This window comes from Fundulus heteroclitus, unplaced genomic scaffold (genome assembly GCF_011125445.2).
Source record: "Fundulus heteroclitus isolate FHET01 unplaced genomic scaffold, MU-UCD_Fhet_4.1 scaffold_43, whole genome shotgun sequence".
Lineage (NCBI taxonomy): Eukaryota > Metazoa > Chordata > Actinopteri > Cyprinodontiformes > Fundulidae > Fundulus > Fundulus heteroclitus.
In genome coordinates this window covers 2958969-2978620 of record NW_023396846.1, presented here as the reverse complement: position 1 = coordinate 2978620, position 19652 = coordinate 2958969, and the positions used below count along the sequence as shown (strand labels likewise).

Below are 19652 nucleotides of genomic sequence, written 5' to 3'. Positions count from 1 at the left end.
CTCCTCCCCCGTGATGCTGCTGACCAGCTACACCGCGTAACCCAGGGAGTTCTCCAGCAGCCAGCGGAACCTCTGGTTCTGGTGTTTTCCAAACTGGATCTTACAATGAGCCAGATCCAGGAACTGGTCACCAGGATCCCCTCCGTTCTGCCTCACAAAGGCAGCGGCCTCGGCCAGAACCTCCTCCTTACGCCGGGCCCTCCCGGCCACCACCACCGTACTCCTATTTGCCTCCTCAGTCGGCCCATCAGGAGTCGACCCTGAGGAGTTTTACGCAACACGGGATACGCATACATGATCTAAAAGGAGAGCAGCATAAGCACAATGTGACTGGTAGAAATATCATTTGAAATATTGCACGATCATTACTCTGGATTTTTATGTCAATTTTTACAATCAGTATTTAAAGAACTTACAAATGAGCAGCAGCATTTATTTACCATTTACTGATGCTATAAAGCATCACCAGGTATCAAATATTGTACTATACTGCAAATAAAGTGCATTGTTTTAGGCGGGAATTTAAAAAATATTTTATAATAAACTTTTTTGCAATAAATGTATTAAAGACAAAAATAAGACTTGTTGGTGTTGCAGTAACAATATTATATTTAAAACCGCGCTATTTTAGGCGAGAATTAAGTAAAATTAATTAAATTGGGATATTAATAATAATTCTATCAAAAATTAATCAACACTTGTTAATATAATCGTGTTACTTGTTCGTATAATGTAGTTGCTATAATACCAAGTGTAATTTCTATTTATTTTCTTGGCGGGAGGTAGACAAAAATCAAAGGAGCCCGCATTTATGATCATTCATAAAGTGATGATCATAACTGTAATCTGAATAGCGCTAAGCGGGGCGGCCGGCGCGCACAACCTCCGCGAAGCGCGCATTATTACAGCAGCAGCACAGCGCGATCAAGTGTGATCAAGATGCAAACTTGATCACATTCATGTAAAATATTATTATTACTGTATGAAAAAAGCGGGACGGTCGCTGTACAAGCTAGCGACAGACACAACGGCTAAAACCGAGACGGTAACAGAAAGAGTTCGTATCAATCTGCCGTCTTTGCAGCATGCTCGGTATTTGTAATAAACAAAGAGAGAATATTCATGTATATTTTAAACTTACCGCTCGCCAAAGTAGTCCAGACAGTTGTCAACGTAAAGATGACTGCGGAGCGTCTTCCTCCGAGCGCTTATGAGGGATCCGGGTGCTGGAAGGCGATTGGTCAAATGTAAGCCCACCAGTGGGCAGGTGATTGGCCGAGCGCCGGCAGAGGGCGCGCAGCGATTGGCTGGAGTGGGCTTACTTTGCTCGTAGATCGGGAGACAGCAGGACGTAGGAGGAAGGAAGCGGTGGCGCCACACTGACCTCTGCTGGCTGCTTTGAGCTCTGCTCACTCAGCTCCTTGATGACTTTGTCTTTCTCTGCTTGGCTGGACAGCAGCTTCTGCAGCTGCACCTCCAGGGCAGCAACCAGGGCGTCCCTCTCCTTCCTCCAGCTCTCCATGGCCGCCTCCTTCTCCAGCAGCTTGGACTCCTGAGGAGGCAGGAGCAAACGGGTTACTGTTGGGCCCCTCGGCTGTTGGGCCAGCTCCTGGTCTCCTGCTCCTCTTACTAAGAGGCTCTGCTGGCGGCAGTAGCGCTCTCGGTCTTCTGCAAACTTCCTCATTTCCTGGTTCCTCTTGTCTTCTGCCTCTTTGGCTTGACCAATCAGAGACAGCTTCTCCTCCTGCCACCTCCTGCGTTCAGCCTGGCTCTTCTCTGTCAGGATCTGCAGGAAAACATCTTCAGTTTCATGATGTGACTGAACTGATCTGGTCCACATCAGAAAACATCTGGTTCTACCTTTAAGCTCTCCTGAGCTCGTGAAGCTTCATCCTTGGCCAGGTCCAGGTCCTCTGAGGGCCCGCCGGCTCCCTGGTTCTGCTGCAGCACCTTCTCCTTCAGCCTGTTTACCTCTGGAACCACACAGAACCGCTTTAACTCCTCAGACCTCCTGCCGCTCTCACTGACTGTTCTCCAGTTTTCCACAACCTTAAACTATCTTATCGACTTTTCAGCTCCGACCGCGGTAAAATCTCGAGGTCGGGTGTGTTTGCTGACAAACTGTAAATTGTTGGAATTTATGGAGCAGAGGTTTCCTCTGGTTCAAAAGGAAACGTCTTGAATCTGAAGCAGACAACGTCTACAGGCGTGACTCCTGATGCGCTGCTCGGCAGCAGAAACGGGGACGGATGCAGAAAACATTTTAGTCGTGGTTTTACGACGTGCCTCAAAAATCTGGTTAAACTAGTTAAACTGAACTTTAAATCGGACCAGAGCAGAATTTAGGTTAGCGCCTTTAAATGATGCTAAAAAATTCAGCATTACATAAATAAAGAAGATTTCTGAGTGTTTATGGTCAGAGTCGACTTTTATGTGTATTTTTATGACTGTCATGTTTGGCTGAACAGCCGATGAAGCTGATGAAGATGAAGGTCTGAGTCCCTCATTGCAGAAAAGGATCAGACCTCCTTGTTGACAGTAGCTACGTTTAAATGGACAAAAGTAATCAGAACAAACAGCCAATCGTAATATTATGATCGGATTTGCCTCAATCAGAATGAAATTGTAATCCGGTGGTTTATTCAGACTGATAATCCGATCAACGTTCACATAAACTTGTCAGGATCAAGTTAGTCTGGATGAGGCAGACTGACGAGAGTGGACCCGACGTAAAAGTGACGTATTTCTGCGATGGTGAGGTTTTGATGCAACCTTCCTGTTCGACACAATAAAAGAGCTAAAAAATGTTGCTTTACTCAGTAACGTTTCAACCATTAGAACCTCGTACAAGTCCGGTCTCGGCGCTCAGAAGACTCAGCAAAGATTGAAGTTCTTCTTCTGTGTTTTTTTAGGGAAACCTGATAACTGCGCATGTCAGATCGTATTATTATTATTATGATCGGATTAATTGACTGAACCCATAACAACGATCCAACCTGATCATTTAATCTGATGGTGAAGCTTTGTGTCTTTGGTGCCTCACCAGCAGAGAGCTCCTGGAGGAGCGCCATCTTCTCCTCCAGGACCTGCTCCATCTGCTCCTGGGTCTCCTCCTGCTCAGTCAGGGCCAGACGCATGTCCTCCATCACCCGCTGCTTGGCCTCCAGCTCTGCAGATGAACAGAGACACGGTGAACCAGCTCTCATCCAGACTTCACTCTGGTCGTCCCGAGGGAGAGAAATCACACTTAGAGGAAATAAAATCCTCTGCAGAGCTGAGGGACTCCACAGGAAACAATGATTCTGACCTTTATGTTAAATCATACTAACACAAACGGCTCCTGATTCTTTTATTTGCTTCCAAACTGTAGAAATACCTTGACTGACATGTTGAAGTCAAAAGTAACAGTTGGTTTATGTAGGAGATCTGACAGGTTAAGGAAACGCTTCAGAGTATAAAGGTGGAGATGAGCAGAAAAATGAAAACCATGACAAACAGCAGAAACACATTTAAACGGCACCAGATGAGCCGCCGTGTCTCGTTTCTCAGACTAGCTGATGAGATCAGGAACAAAGTCTTTAGTATCGTCACTGAAGCTAACAGAGCCTCACTGACTAAAATATCAGCTCCTCTATCGTTAAGCTGCTGATAAATAGGGACGTTTAAGGAAGCTAACGCTAACTGCTAGCAAACAGCTGCCTGTCTGTGTCACGCGTCTGCAGACAGAAGATGCTGCAAACACGACGCATGAGAAACATGTGCAGCGCTGCGTGTGTGAGGGGATGGCTGCTTTAGTTCAGGATAAAAGACTTTTACACGGTAGAGGAAGCTTAATAAAAGAACATATTCCTCAGGGCCCGGGCTGCTGCTCTTTAGAAAGAAACAGAGAGTGTGGGCGGCCAGAAACAAGCAACCAGCTCTATGCCCTCTACCTTTTAAAAGGTTTAAAAGCTCAAAGTCGCTGATATTAAGCAGATCTGGCAACACTGCTGGAAGCCTGGAACACAGTGCTGAGTGTTTCTGGAGGTCCTTGTTCCCCTTTTATCATTTATTACACAAAGACTCTTTAAATTCACCAACTGAAATAGTTCAGCAACTGACTGAATTTATATTTCGTCATCAATCCCAGAAATCAACTTGAGATTTACCATCAGCAACCTCATAAATAAACAACAACAGAACAAATTCACAATTCGGGAAAAAAATTGTAATATTGTTCAAAGTGCAAATGAAATGGGCCCAAAATAATAAACCAGTCCGGTAAAGTCAACCGTCCAGATTAGTCAGTGTCCTTGTCTTGTCTGTTATCAAGTGTTCATCTACCCGAGTAGTGTGATTTTGTTTTCTTATCTGTATGATGTCATAGATGTGCTTTCTCCAGATGCACGATGAAGCTGCCCTCTGACGTCACACCCTCCACGCATGTAAGCCGTAAACCTGCTCCACGTTCCTCAAAACCGACTGATACAAAAAAAACAACCTGCATAGAGCAGCAGCTTTTACATTAATCTCTCTCTCTTTTTATACATTTACCCAAATCAACTGTTCAGTATTTATCCTCTTTATTTTATTCAAGTTAACAAAGTATCACATAAAGCTATAAAATTAATTTTTTAACAGCCCACACACACAAAATGGTGTATATGAATTATTTTAAATCACATTTCAATCATGTTTGTTAATCATTCATTAAATTACTGTCTCTCAATAACTCAAAAGCACATTGTTTCTTGTTTTAGCTCATAAAACCAGCTCGCTTAACTCTATAGCATTAGTTGGCATATAGTAATAGTACAAATCACAAGCAGCAATAGCTCAATTAACAGATAATTTACACAAAACACATTTTTTTACATCCTTAATTCACTGATATACCTTCATCTGTCTCCAGCTGGTTTTAAACATCGTCTCCAAGCATAACAATATAACAAAGATACTTTCTCCATGAAATCAGTGAGCAATCAGCCAGAATCAGCAGTAGTTAGCATGCTATGCTAAGCGCTAATCATCATTACTCACCGCAGTTTTCACTCGACAAAACACAACAACACGGTGATGTCCCGCAACCAGAAACCCTCCTGGCAGGTGCAGATAATCTCTTATGATCAATAACTCAAGATATAACACAGTTTTAATCAGTATTTACTTAGTAACTAGTTATATTGACGCCTCCTGTTCTAACTCTCTCTAAACTGCAGTAACGGCATCAGTGCAAAGAGAAAAAAGACAAAAGAAGAAGCGCGTAGAGCTTGTAGTTGTGAATACGCTCCCTGCTGGCAGAAATATGGAACTACAACAGAAACAAACTATTGAATATTACAAAGAATACAAAATGAATATTCTGCCTTTTTTTTAGATCACAAGGGAAGTGAGGAAAGCTTTTCCAAATATTCCAGCCATCAGCTTTTCTACATCAAAAAGAACATGGAAAAGGAAAGAGTTGCTCTGGGTGAACAAATACTGACGGCATCAGGTAGGACCAGGCAGGGATTTTAGGGCTAAATGTTGCCATGCAGAGCTAATATATAGAATATGCAACTAGAGTTTATTGCAAAGTGGTAAACCTTGTTTCAGTGTCTAAACTCTGTTTAGGGAGATGCTACAAAATCTGCTGGCCACGCCCACATTAAGACATTTATGTCATGTGGAATATGAAACGCATGGAAGTGATAAAAGCCGACTATTTGATGACATTTATAGTTACATAGAGACAAAGAAAAAGAAACTTCATGTCCTGTTAAATCCCCAAAGAATGTTTTTTAGCCTGTGGAACAAGCAGTGATCAGGTAATGCTCCACAATAACCACACTAAAATGTTTTCACTTCAATTAGATTTTATTTCTATAGCGCCAGTTCACAACACGTCATCTCAAGGCTCTTTACAAAGTCACATTCAATCAGATCCTAAAAAGTAGCTCTCAGTGTTTCCAGTCCAGAGTGCATGTAGGAGGGAAACATTTGGTACTAAAACGCCTCTCACTGCATGGCAGAAATTGTGGCATTAAGCACATCTGTGGTCAGAAGCTTTGGGCATTACGCCATCCGGTTGAGTCCCAACAGAAACAGTTTATGAAATATGGAACCTGGCAACTTCTCCCCTTCATGATACGCCTTCACTCAAGGCTTTGGATGCAAGCATAGAGACATATGCAGCAGCTTCTTCTTATTATTTGATTATTATTCTGCTTCCACACAAACATGAGTGTCAGCCGCATCTTGGCTGAAGGAAGAATGATGAGGGCGGACTGCAACAAGTTTGGAGTTAACACGGTGAAATCTAGCCAGAGTTGAACTAAACTGGAGCATTAGAAGACAAAAGGGCAGCTAGAGAGAGCAACGGCAACGACATAAAGCAACTGGAATCATTCTAGAGCTCCGTATACGCATGAGGTGTTCACTGTCAACATCTGGTTGAAATCACTAAGGTAGTTGAAAAGATGGCCCAGACAAGAAAGAATTTAAAAGGTGCACCAAGAGGTAAAAAGCTATTTATTCAAGGATTCACAGCACACCTTCATAAATATGAAACCATTTACTATTTACATAAACTGCATTTATTTCACATTTCAAACACACATCACTGTCACATTTAACTCTTCCAAAGAATGTCAAGAATCTTCTTCAAAATGAGCAGAGCTTCAAATGTTGGTCTATATGTAGTAATAAAGATTCTCTGCATGTGTAACAAAGGCAGGTTTTTAGGTTGGCCCTGAAGTGTTAAGCTTTACTGTAAATGTCCCAGCAATAGGTTGGATGATGTGGGCAGAGAAAAACAGCGTACCTGCACCCCTGTTGCCTTGCTGGCCACATCTAGCTTCAGCAGATCATTTGGTTTTCACAAACTCTGTCACACTCCATTGGGATTGTCTGCAAACTGCATTGCTTCATTATAAATATGATCTGGATGTTCACAGATAACAATGATCCTGTAGTTTAACACATAGCAGCAACAGAAAAGGATGGAAGCTTGTTTTCTATGAAGATGTGGTAGTGTGACCTCTGAACATGGAGCTGATCTTAGTAGATGGAACACATGGAACCATAAAGGTGATGTTACCTATTTTCTGCCATTGTAGACTTTGATTCATGGAACAACTGCTCCTTGTGTTCTATGGTAAAAGCAGCCAGAGCCTCCAGTTACAAACTGGCTGAGTAAATGCATTGTTTGGTGCTGATTTTCTGCCGTTTAGTAACTGAATCCTCAGCATGTGGAGCATTTCATGGTGCCATAATGGACGTGTGATCATGCTATATTCAGCTAATCCTCAGCAGGATCTGCAACATGAAAACAGTAGACGGCTTTCAGATTGTCTGCAGGTAACTAAATGCCAGCTTAGTCAGCTACTAAGTCAGATGAAGGCCTGATTGCTCACTCGCATTAGCATTTGTAATTATTTAGTCATTTGTATACCTGTACCTCAGTAACAATGCTTATTCAGAACGTTGTGAATCTGTGAACTGACTTAGTTTTAGAGCATAAAGTAAAAATACAGGTCTAACAGTCACTGAGGGAAAGCAGATCATCAAGGCTTTTAAAATGAAAAAATAATAATATTACCTTTAATTGGTTATTGGATGTACTGTTTTAGTGGAATATCTGAAATGAAGCGATTTGTGTTCCCATGTTTTATGTGCCATTGTTATAGATATATCAGTATTTAGAATACACTGTAAAAAGATAATGATGATAATGATGATGTGGTGAGGGAAAATCCCCAGGGATTACTTCAGGAGAGTTTCCTATGAACATATTACTGAGATAACTTCATCAAAGAAGCAGCTGTGACTTTTAAAAGTCATTTCTCTGTGTTCCAAAGGTAGTAAAGTGATTGGCTGTAGAAGTCAGTGTTTGGATGAAGAACATTTACCTCCACAGAAATCTAGAAAACAATACATGTGAAATTCTTTGAGTTCATTTCATTAAGCTTCCCAGTAGCTGAGCTGATGTGGCGGCCATCTTACCTGGGGCTGACTCCCAGATTTTAATCGTTTATTGATTTGATAAAAACTCATTTTCTGGAACATAGCTTGACCCGTTCTGTAGTTGTTCAATAACCAAATGTGACGATGAAAAGATAGTATGAAGCCAGCAAAAGCCACCTCCTTGTCCCCTAATGTGTATATTGTGTAAGTTGTTGTGCAGATCCAGGGACACGTGTGGCAGATGGTTCCATGAGCCGTGCCTAGGCTGACAAGAAGATGTCCTGAAAGCTCTGAGGGAATCCAGCTGGAACCGTCTATTGTGTTGTTGGAACCAAAGTTCTGTGGCAGCAAACTATGGAAATGTTCTTCATCATTTCAACATTTTATACTTACCTGTTTCTAGTTCAGCTTTTTTCTGGACCTTGTTTTATGTTCTGTGTAATTAGTATGTACATAGTGTGGCAATGTAAACCTCAGCAGTTTTGATCAATAGAATTGTAAAGTCACATGTTGATGAGCTTTAAATGTGAAATTCCACATCATATCTTAATGAAATGTGTTGAGTAACATCTGGAGGTGTTCTCCTGTCAAGCTGAATCCAAATTGTCCACTGAACACGTCCTAAAGGTTTACTAGCAACATTGACAGCAAGCTAACATGTGAACTGTGGAGCTGGAATGTTCCAGATGCTGGAAAAGTGCAGAAATCAACGTTCCAGAGCCGTTGTTCAGGAACCAGAAGCTGCTCTCACATCAGTTTTAGTCCAGATGTTTGTGTTGCACTAAAAGCTGAAAAGATGAAAGCCATGAGTTGCTTTTAAAAGCAGAAGCTTCATGTTTCTACTGTGCTGTGTGTGATGTGTTGCCAACAATCAATGAGCTTCATGGAAGGAAAGAACGTCTGAGTCGCTGCTTTGATTTTCTTTTGCAGCTTTTCTCTGACTTCTAACTTCAGCTTTAAGCAACAGTTCTGGTTGCTGCTGAAGCTCAGAAATCTGATCCACACTTGGAGCTTTTTACTAAAAGCCATTTTCCATCAATACACACAGAACTGTTAGAGGCTTTTTCTTTGTGCTTAGAAATCAAATGGAGTTGATTCAGATCAAGTCCTGCTGGGTGCGCTCCATTGAGCCCACCTGAACACCACTGGATGGGAGGAGTGAAGATTTCAGAGCTTTCCCTCTAAAGAAGCACAGCTCTTCACAGCTCTGAGAGACATTTTCTTCACAAATCCCAGTCAGTGGCATCTGCAGACCTGATCACATCCAAACATCCCATTTTTCAGGACTCAATCATTTCATCTGTGCAATTGTTCCAGCTGCTGTGGGAAGAATCCAGCTGTGAACATCTGGAGCTTTAATGTGCCGCTTCTCTCCTCCCAAACATCCAGCCTCCACCTGTGGAGAACAGCTGGAAAACAGCTGCAGGTGGAAAGAAGGAGTTTGGACCAAGCTGCCTCCTCTCTGCTCTTTTCTCTGACTCTGACTTTAAATTCACTTTGATGGTTTGAAATGAAATCAGGGTTTCAACCTGGATCTTCAGAACATCCTCAGCTGATGCTGATTTTAACCAGAGACTGTCGACACTCTGCTCAGCAGCACTAAAATAAGGAGAAATAATTCTCTAGGAGCTCTAGTAATAATCTGCATTAGAACAACGGCTCATTTTAGCAGCAGCAGTGTGCTGATATTAAGGACTACAGTTTACTTTGTTACTTTGATGGATTTTTATCATTATTTGGTGTTGGTTTGTATTTTTAGTGGATTCTTTTTTTTTTTAACAATATGTTTATTAAGAGTTTTCCAAGTAGTTTAGTACAATGGAACATAAATTAGGAGTAACACATGTCTATATAATAAGAAAAGAAAAGAGGAGAAAAACAAATAGATCAACAGACACAAAACAACAAAGAAGTACAGGGCGTATTACTCAAGATCATGACATGTACTGTTGCATCACTGGTACTTTAAATCAAAACAGAATTTATCAAGGAAGAGGTGAATGGCTCGTTATGAGTCTCAAAATCGTTCAAGATCTCCATCAAATTGAGCAAGATGGTCCAAGAATGGCTGCCAAATCTTGTAGAATTTTTTAAGACTGTCCGTCATGGCATATCGGATTTTCTCCATGTGTAATACAGAGGCAAGATCTGTTAGCCACGTCTTGAAGAGTGGCACTGCTTCTGACTTCCAAAGCCTTAAAATCAGTCTCTTTGCAATTAACATTCCATACATAATGGTGTGCTGTACAAGAGGACTGTGAGTCAATAGAGACAGGGAGTAGCCAAACAGTGCCACCTCTAGCTCGGGCTTGAGCACACAACCATACATTTCAGAAAACCAATGGAATACTCCACACCAGAAGTCATACAGTTTTGGACATGTCCAAAAGAGGTGGGTTAGAGAACCATCAGCTAACTTACATCGATCACACAAAGGGGAAACAGTAGGGTATATTCTATGTAATTTAGTTTTTGAATAATGAAGTCTGTGCATGACCTTAAACTGGATTAAATGATGTCTGGCATTAATAGAACAGTGTTGGATTCTACCTAGACTCTCCTCCTAAACAATATCATTAATCTGGAGTCCCAGTTCCTCTTCCCAAGCTTTCTTCAAAGAGTGGGTGGCATAGTTCAGCTGTTCAGAAAATATCTTGACAAAATCTGAGATCAAGTGTTTTGAATCTGGTGGGCCAAGCAAAAGACTGTAAACCCTGCTTTCCTCAGGGAGGGATTCAAGGTTAGGCAGGTTTTGGCGGACATAGTTTCTAACTTGAAGATATCTAAAGAAGTGTATTGACGGCAAGGAAAACTTGTCTTTTAGTTGAGTAAATGCGGCAAAATGTTTGTCAATGTACAGATCTTTCAAAACTACTATGCCTTTTAGCCTCCAACTACAAAAAGTTGCATCTGAGAGTGAGGGGGGGGGGGGAATGCATGGTTATGACACAGTGGAGCATGCACAGATGTGCTAGGCAGCTTGCAGTACCTCTTAATTGGCTGCCATATTTTCAAACAATTAAGAACTATTCGGTTATTTACTTTAGTCTTTACAGACAGTACAGGTGTTAAGAAAAGTAGAGCTGGAAGTGAACTGCCTTTAACATCTTTCTTTTCAATGGCCACCCACGCAGGGGTGGTCGTTGAAATTTCCAGGCTGTAGCCTTCACGCCAATAGGCAAGAGCTCTAAGATTTGCTGCCCAATAATAATGCTGAAAGCACGGTAACCCAAATCCCCCCTTCTCTCTGGGTTTTTGTAAATGAGCTTTGGAGATTCTATGAGCTTTAAAACTCCAGACAAAAGGCATGACTATTGAGTCTAGTAGTTTAAAAAATGATTTTGTTAGGAAAGAGATATAAGAATCTAGCCAGTGAGACGATCTTGATAGCATTTATACGACCCACCATAGAAAGCGGGAGTGTGCGCCACCTGCCAATATCTTCTTTTAATCTTTCTACCTTTTCATGAAAATTCAGTTTAAATATGAATTTAGGATCTTTTGGTAAGGTTACTCCAAGATACTTCAATTTGTCTGTAACTTTAAATGGGAGTTTATGCAGAAATTCCGCTTTATGGTTATCCCCAAGCGGCAGAAATTCACTTTATTGCCAGTTAATTGTGTTCCCAGAAACCTCACCAAATGACTTTATAAAGGTCTAACAGAATGGGGATAGACTGCTCAGGCTGTGACATAAAGATAGCCACATCATCTGCATATAAAGATAGATGGTGGTCCACATCACCTAAACGAATAGGTTTGAGAGAGCTGTGTTGCCTAATACCAATAGCAAGAGGTTCAATACCAATCGCAAACAGGAGAGGGCTGAGGGGACAGCGTTCCACGATGTAATGGAAATGGATCTGACCTCTGTTGATTTGTTAGAATGGAAGAAGAAGGCTGGGTATATAGAATTTTAATCCATGAAATAAAACGGCTACCAAATTCAAAGTCCTCCAACACCCTCCACATGTATGCCCACTCAATCTGATCAAAAGCTTTCTCTGCGTCTAAGCAGAGCACAGCCACCTTCTGATCCTTCTTATAGTCATGGTACATTTTGTTCATTAGTCTTCTAACATTAAAAAAGGAAAACCTTCCAGGAATGAAACCCGTTTGGTCAGCATGGATAATGGAGGCAATATGTTTGTTTAACCTATTAGCCATCACTTTTGTGACTTTATAGCATCTAGAACAGGGGTCTGCAACGTTTACAGTCTAAAGAGCCGTTTTGCCTACGGTCCACTTGAATTAAACTCGTTCAGAGCCACAAAAGTTGAGTGGGTTTTGAAAAAAAGACAAGTTATAATTTGTGATAAAGATCTACTGTAGGAAATATGTTGTCATTGTTAAAGAAACGCCATTTTATGTCTATTTTGAGGTGTGAAAAAATTGAATGGATGGGATGTTGATATTTGTGGATGATGATGTAAAAAAAAAAAATCATAGTTTCCAACATAATGAAAAAATATTGATTTAGAATTAAATATTACTGGCACTTTTAGCATCATTCTGTTGTAAAAATTATCTTAGAATCAGATGATCTTAGAATCTCTTGGGTGGTGATGTCAGCATTAAGTGCCTAACAGGCTGTGTCACTCAATTTAGGGAGATTCAGATTCTCCAGCCACACAGAGGCATCCCCCCCAGCTTTAGATGTATATAACTGTTGATAATATTCCCTGAAGCGCTTGTTTATATTGCTGGGGTCAGTGATAATGTCCCCAGATTTTGATTTGATTTTATGTATAGCTCTCCTAGCCTGCAAACTTCTCAGTTGTCGGGCCAATAACTTCTGGAGCTTGTCCCCTAGTTCAAATTGTTTTTGTTTCAGTCTAAACAGTTGGTCCTGTACCTGAGCAGACAAAATGTCATTATATTCATACTTCAGTTTAAGAATATTCTGTAAGGTGGTGGAGTTAGCAGAAGATTTATAGGCAGTTTCTAGTTGTGTTAGATCTTTTTCAATTTCTAAAAGACGTTTTTTCTTTTATTTTCTCATTGAGCTTTCAAAAGAGATGATGTGCCCTCTAGTCACAGCCTTAAAAGCTTCCCATAAGGTGGAGTCTGTAACCTCTAGGTTATCGTTTGTTTCCAGAAAATCTGAGATTCTACAAGAAATGAACTGAGTAAACGAGGAGTCGGAGAGAAGTGAGGGATGGAAACTATATTGCTGTTTGTTATGGTTGAGGTCAAGTACCAATGATATGGGAGAGTGATCGGAAATTAAAATATTATGATGTGTGGTGGAGATTACATTTGATATCAAATTGGAGTCAAGCAAAAAATAATCGATTCTAGAGAAAGATGTGTGTCTCTGTGAGAAAAAAAGAATAATCCCTATGTGTGGGTGTCATGATTTTGTCGAGGGTGAACCCGGACACAGCACACACACACATAGTAGGATTTAAGAGAGTTCATTGCAGGTGGATGGTAGTGACATGACGAACCAGAGTTGTTACCAGACGGAGGTGAATGATGCAGGAGCTGACTGGCAGGTACAGAGTCCACGAGACAGAGAGGAGCTGGGCTGCTGCAGGACCAGGGACGAGACCAAGACGAAGACGGAGAGACTGAAGCCAGCAGCGCAGCCAACAAAACCAAAACTTGACGGACCGGGAACCAAGACAGGGGAACAGGTGCAGGCAGACACGAAGGAGAGCAACAAACACTACGAGCCAGTGACGAGGAGACAACAGAGGTGAGTTTATAAAGGGAGCCTGACAGGTGACGGGAATGAAAACTAATTAGAGTAGGTGTGACTAACGGCTGTGGGAGGGAGAGCTGGGTGAACTACAAAACAAGAGGAGCCAGACAACTTAAACCATGACAGTGGGGTGCTGAAGCCTCCATATGTCAACTAGATGTGTGGATAGCTTTAAATTATTCAAGGTTGTGGAGGCAGCAGAGGGCAACTGGTTTGTTTGGGCTGATCTATCCAAAAAATTGTCAAGCACACAATTCAAGTCACCACCTATAATCACATGTGTGTCTGAGAGAGTGGGCAGTAAATTAAAGACCTTAATGAAAAAATGTGGGTCTTCAAAATTGAGACCATATATGTTTAAAAGTGTGACATGATATGAGTAAATGTAGCCTGTCACCAGAATATATCTTCCATTAGGATCACACACGGTGGAAATATGCCTAAATGGAATAGTCTTGCTAATCATAATAGCCACTCCTCTAGCTTTAATGGAGAATGTAGACTAAAAAATTTGATTTACCCAGCTGCACCTAAGCAAGTTTGCTCTTGTGGGCTTAATATGAGTTTCCTGTAGGAATATAATGTCTGCCGCTAAGGATTTTAAATGAGAGAAGACTTTTGCCCTCTTAATGGCATGTCCCAATCCACGGACATTCCAACTAGTAAAGGTGATGCCACCACCTCTTGAAGAAAGATGCATATCTAAGTACAGTAATGCAAAAATGTGACGCCCTTAAACAACACTGATAGCAGCACAGAGGAAAACAGAAAAATAAAGAACACACACCTAAGAACTTACCCTCCCTCCCCCCGTCCCACTTTCCCAAACAAAGTGAGAACACGCTCTCCTCAAACAGGCATAGAGGCTGCCGGACCATAGGAAAGACTGGTTTAGCTAAGCTAACAAAAAGAGCCCTATGCTCTCTCTCCAAATATGCAAAAAAAAAAAAAAAAAAAACACAAGTAAATTTAAACCACGGTCATGAGAATGTCCCGACCAGCGTACTGGCAGAAAACAAAGTCACATACCAGATAATATACGCCATCCCAAGCGCATGCAATGTTCAAGACAAAGTCCCTGCAAACACCTCGGCTTCTTGTAATGAAGAAAATACTTGCTCTGAGTTCCCCAAAGCGACCCGGAGTCGAGCTGGGTAGATGAAGCCGACCCTTGCGCCTGCCTCCTTAAACCTCTTTCGGACATCTTCAAAAGCCTGGCGCTGTTTAATCACCTCCACTGGCAAATCGGGGAAGAAATGGATCGCCGCCTCGTTGTATGTCAGGGGGAATTGTTGACGAGAAAGCTTTAGTATTTTCTCCTTGATTTGGAAGTGATGAATCCGAGCTATCATCACACGCGGTCGTGCTTTTTCCTCCGAAGATAGTCCCCCTAGACGGTGTGCTTGATCCACAACAACAGGGCTGGAAAAATTGCTAGCGCCTAGCAGTTCAGGGATAAACTTCTCCAGAAATTCAACAGGGCTTCTTTTCTCTATCTTTTCGGGCAGACCAACAATTTTTATATTCTGACGCCTAGAGCGAGCCTCCAGGTCAATTACTTTTGAACAGAGTGCTTGGTTTTCCGCCCGCATTTTCACGCAGACTTGTTCAACTTGTGAGAGGTGGTGGTCGTAGTTGGAGTTAGCTTCTTCAATTTCTGCCATACGGTTTTCCAGACTCACCAAAGATGCTTGAGTAGATGCTAGCGTTGCCTCTAATGAATCAAATCGATCAGTCATCGTCTTGTTCATACTTTCTATTGCCAGAAGAATGCTGCTCGACTCCGCCTTAGTGTCCTTGCTAGTCTCGAGATCTGCCATGGCACGTTCTGGTGCTAGTGATAACCTCAGCGATGCAGGCGTTCTAGTCTCGACAGGGCTCTTATCCTGCTGTTTTCCACGCTCAGTCTTCGTTTTTCGCATCTCCTCGATTTTAGTCTAAGGTTAAATTAACAAGAGGTCGGGTAAACTGGTGAATTTTTAATTAAATACCGAGTTATTCTATAACATGGAGAGGAGCTCAGGAAAAATGTGTCTACTCCATCAGGTGCTCACAAGCGCCCCCGATTCTTGGTTTTTATCTTGTTTTTCTGTTTCTGTTTTGATGCCATAATTCCACCAAAGCATCAACTAATTGTTGTTTAGTGTTAAAGGGCTAAAAATGGTTAAAGTGCAGATTGTCATGTGATCAGCAGCTCCTTGCAGCTACTGATCCTCTGACCTGCTGTGGAAGCAGAAAGGATGGACTTAGTTTTTCACTCACTGCTTCAGGGTTCTGCTTCTGGTTCTGTTCACTAAATAATGACCCAATGGAATCTGTGCTGCTGTTGTATTTCCCTCATTTTAAGAGCTGCTGAGGAACAGATGATCTTTTATTCATGTCCTGATAAATGAAAGCTTAGAACTGACTGTGGTTCTGCTCACTTTTTACCATCACTGACATGTTTGGATCATTTACAAACGCAGCAAATGGGTTTAATAATCAGACATCATGCAGTTTATCTTTTCACCACCAGAGTGATCTCCACTAAAAACTTAATTATTTTTGTTCCAGCAACATTTGCGATTGACTGATGGAAAATGTAGAAGGAAAAGTAAATTGTTGTGGAAATTTTAATGCTTACAGTCACTGTGGTTTGGTAATGAGAGGTGGTGGTAGAAATAAATGATTTTAGGAACTTTAATGATGGAAGTGGTACCAGACTTAAGATCAGAAATGGATCTGAATCATCTATAGACCTCAGTCTCATATATGAAAACATTGGCAGTTAGAAAGATTTCAGAGAATCAACCATACAACGTGATCAATATCCAATACTAGTGAAGTGAGTTAAGAGATAGGACGATATGATAATAAAGGTGTAGAAAGATCAATATTTCAATGTGCTGATTGAGAAAATAGAAAATAATTAGTCATGAAGAAATGCAAAAGATTAATCTTGACTTGGATCTTGATTCTTTAAATGTTTATATCTGTGAAGCCATTTTAGGTGCAACACGACAATCCATCCAAAGCAAAAAAAGTAAATGTAGGAAAAAAACATTACTGGTGGACAAATGATTGTGACGTTATAAAATCTTGAAATAAAGCTTTTAGATAGTTAAAGAAAAATCTAAACTTTCAGAATTTATTGAATATGAAAGGTTACAAGTTTTTGTTAAAAGAACTGTTCAAAGTATTAAAAGCTTAGTTCCTGTTCCAACTATGCTGTTTTCAGTCTATATCTTGTGTTCTTGAAGCCATAGATTGGTCTCAAATATTGTTTATTATCTATTCCTGTTTTAATTTTGTTTTGCTTTTTTTCTGGGTTGTGAAATGTTAGTTTTGGACAAATTAATCTGTGTTTACATACCATCAGAACTGAAGAAATCTCTCAGGAAAATAAACTCTTCTCCAAGTAAAGATCAAATCATCTCCATTATGATCAGTCAGTTCAGTAAATCATCTAACCCGGTTTTATTGGAATAACAGAAGCTGGGAAGAAGGTAATTTACCTAAAGCTTGGAAAGCAGCGATCATTGGACCAATCCTGAAAACAGGGAAAAAGAGATCTGATCCAGGAAGTTATAGATCCACAGCTTTAACTTCTCATGTATGTGAAGTGATGGAGAGAATGATAAATGAATGAATAACAAAAGAATATTTCAAAGCAGATTTAGAAAAGGTAGATATATCATGAACCCTGCTCTGTTTGGAGCAGAAAATCATCATCAGGAAACATTTTCAAAACTACAAACCAGGTAAGCTGTGACGTCAGCAGTTATGCAACGTTCCTCAGTTACTTTCAGTTTGAACTCACCTGTTCAGGTGAGGCACCCAGTCTGGTTCTACGGTGGTTCTGTTTGGTCCCAGTCTGTTGTTCAGATCTTGTTCTTCAGCACTTTGGACCGTCTGAACAAACTGTAAGTTTGCTTTGTTTCCTACCAGAACTTTGTCTTGAGGAACTTTCCTCTTTGTTTCTGCTCTCTGATGTCTGGAGAACATGTTCACTTCTGATTTCAGCACAAAGTTTCATCTCTGCTGTCTGAAGACTAATCTACAGGATTATTAGATTATTGATAAACTGGAACCAAACAACATGATGAACAGCTGATGTTTCTTTGTTTTCTGCACTCAACAAACTGCTTCATGTTTTTATTTCCTGGAATCAAACTCTGGTCTCCCATTAAAGTCAGACACAACAGCTTCCTGCTGCTTCCTGTGAGTATTTTCAAAATAAAATGACATCGATGTTAAAATGTGTTTAATTCTGTCAGATTATTAAGTAGTTCAGCTTTGATGCAGCAGATAATCCACTTGTAGAGTTTGATGATTGTGAAATAAAATAGTTGCTGATGTTCAGTCAGAGTGAATCAGTATCAGTGGATGAAATGTTGCTCCATGGCTCCATCTAGTGGACTGATAGTAGAAGTACAGCAGCTGATGGCAGCTTCCTCTGCCTCTCACTGCTGTCTGACTGCATTCAACTGACACTGATATGAAGCAGAGAAGAAGAGCCAATCAGAGGAGGAGCAGCTGATCTTTTTCCAGCACTAATGATGTAAAGGATGATCAGAGTTGATGTGCAGATGAATGATTTGTGTTTCCTCTGCAGGTGAAGGTAGAAAGTGTGTGTGAGCTGATGTGGATGTGAATTCAGCAGCATGGATCAGTGTGAGGACAGAGAGGAGGGAGTCCCTCCCTCTAAAACCACTCTGTGTGGGGAAGCTAAGAGCCAGAGCCACGCTCAGAGGTGAGATCAGCATCTCTAAGTGTCCAGAGCCCTTTTCACACAGCGTTCTCACTATATCAGGCCAGAAGAGACCAAGTGGTCCTGAAGCTGCTGCTGTTCCTCTTTGCTGCTTCATCCAGACTGAACAGAGCAGCTCAGCATGGTACCAGTGGGTTCTGACAAACAGCAAGTCAGTGTTGCAGAACCAGCTGAGTGACACCAGCCTGTTGTTTAGAGCTCTGGGTTCCAGCAGGACACATCTGGAAAAACTCACCAACTTCCAGAACATTTCCTGGACCTAGATGACCAACATGTGTTCAACATTATTCATCCTAAAAAGAAGGACGGCTGATCAGACATTTATGGAAGAATCTTTACATTTATTTTCTGTTTAAATACGACCCAGAACAACAGAACCAGCTGGTCCCTGTATATAGGTAGTGACTGGGTCACACATGGGTCTCAGGTATATCAGTTTAAATGTACCAGAATCTCTGGTATAAATTCCAGTTTTTATCCAGCGTTCTTCTGCATCAAACCTAAATAGACAATCATCATGGAGTCGTTATTGTTATAATGTTTCTGTCAGAATTCATCAGACTCATTTTTATAACTTATATTTTAAGAAGTTTTTAAACAAAACTCTACAAAATGTGTTAAATTGCATTTTCTTCTGACAGGATTCCTAAGACACTGACACATAAACATCAACCAGAACCAGAACCCAGCTGTGTGTCCTTTAAGAGCGACAGGTCAAAGGATTACATCATTAACTTCAAATCTCCTGGACCTGCATCCTCAGAGAGGTGAGCTGTTTCTAACTGCTGTAACTGTGGAAACTGAGTCAGTCTGAAATGTTTTTATTCCAACATGTGTTTAACGTGAGCTCAGCTCTTTTCCCCACATTTCTATGTTCATATGTGAAGCGGTGTGTGTTGGATGTTCTCCAGAACCACAGCAGTGAAAGTGGAAAGAATGGATGTTGTTGGAGGCGTCCTGGATGCTGCTACATCATGTTTAACAGCTCTGATCTGTTTGCTTTTGGGCCTCATTGATTAGTCGCCATCATTAAACACTTTTCTCTGCTTAAAGTCAAAGATTTAGTTTGGACTGGAGCTCACTCTGATTGGTTCTGTTCCATGTTAATGAGCTAACTGGACTCTTTAGTCCCTCTCCCATATTCATAGTGATTGAATCAAATCCAACATGGAACCAACTGGACTTTCTTTCTTTGTTCCTGGACCGTTTTGTCATCGTATCTGAAAGTCTTCCTCAGTTTTAGTGACTGAAGAGTTTCAGTTCTTCTCAGCT

The 19652-nt window shown here is 41.1% G+C and overlaps 1 protein-coding gene across 4 annotated transcripts in view; it reads right to left on the bottom strand.

Annotated features, from left to right (window-relative positions):
• Window positions 1-5180, bottom strand: part of LOC118560437 (kinesin-like protein KIF20B) — an 8322-nt gene extending 3142 nt beyond the window's left edge. For 2 of the 4 annotated variants that reach the window (XM_036131425.1, XM_036131426.1), the window contains exons 1-5: window positions 3044-3645; window positions 1861-1973; window positions 1631-1786; window positions 1323-1552; window positions 1142-1226 (exon numbers count right to left, since the gene is read on the bottom strand). In XM_036131425.1, coding sequence (XP_035987318.1) covers window positions 1169-1226; window positions 1323-1552; window positions 1631-1786; window positions 1861-1973; window positions 3044-3206 — 720 coding nt within the window. In that variant the 5' untranslated portion in view covers window positions 3207-3645 and the 3' untranslated portion in view covers window positions 1142-1168. Of the gene's footprint in view, window positions 300-1141; window positions 1227-1322; window positions 1553-1630; window positions 1787-1860; window positions 1974-3043; window positions 3646-5019 lie in introns of those variants that run through there. The other 2 variants (XR_004929313.1, XR_004929312.1) reach the window with 2 other exon arrangements.
• Between the last annotated feature and the right edge of the window lie 14472 nt (window positions 5181-19652).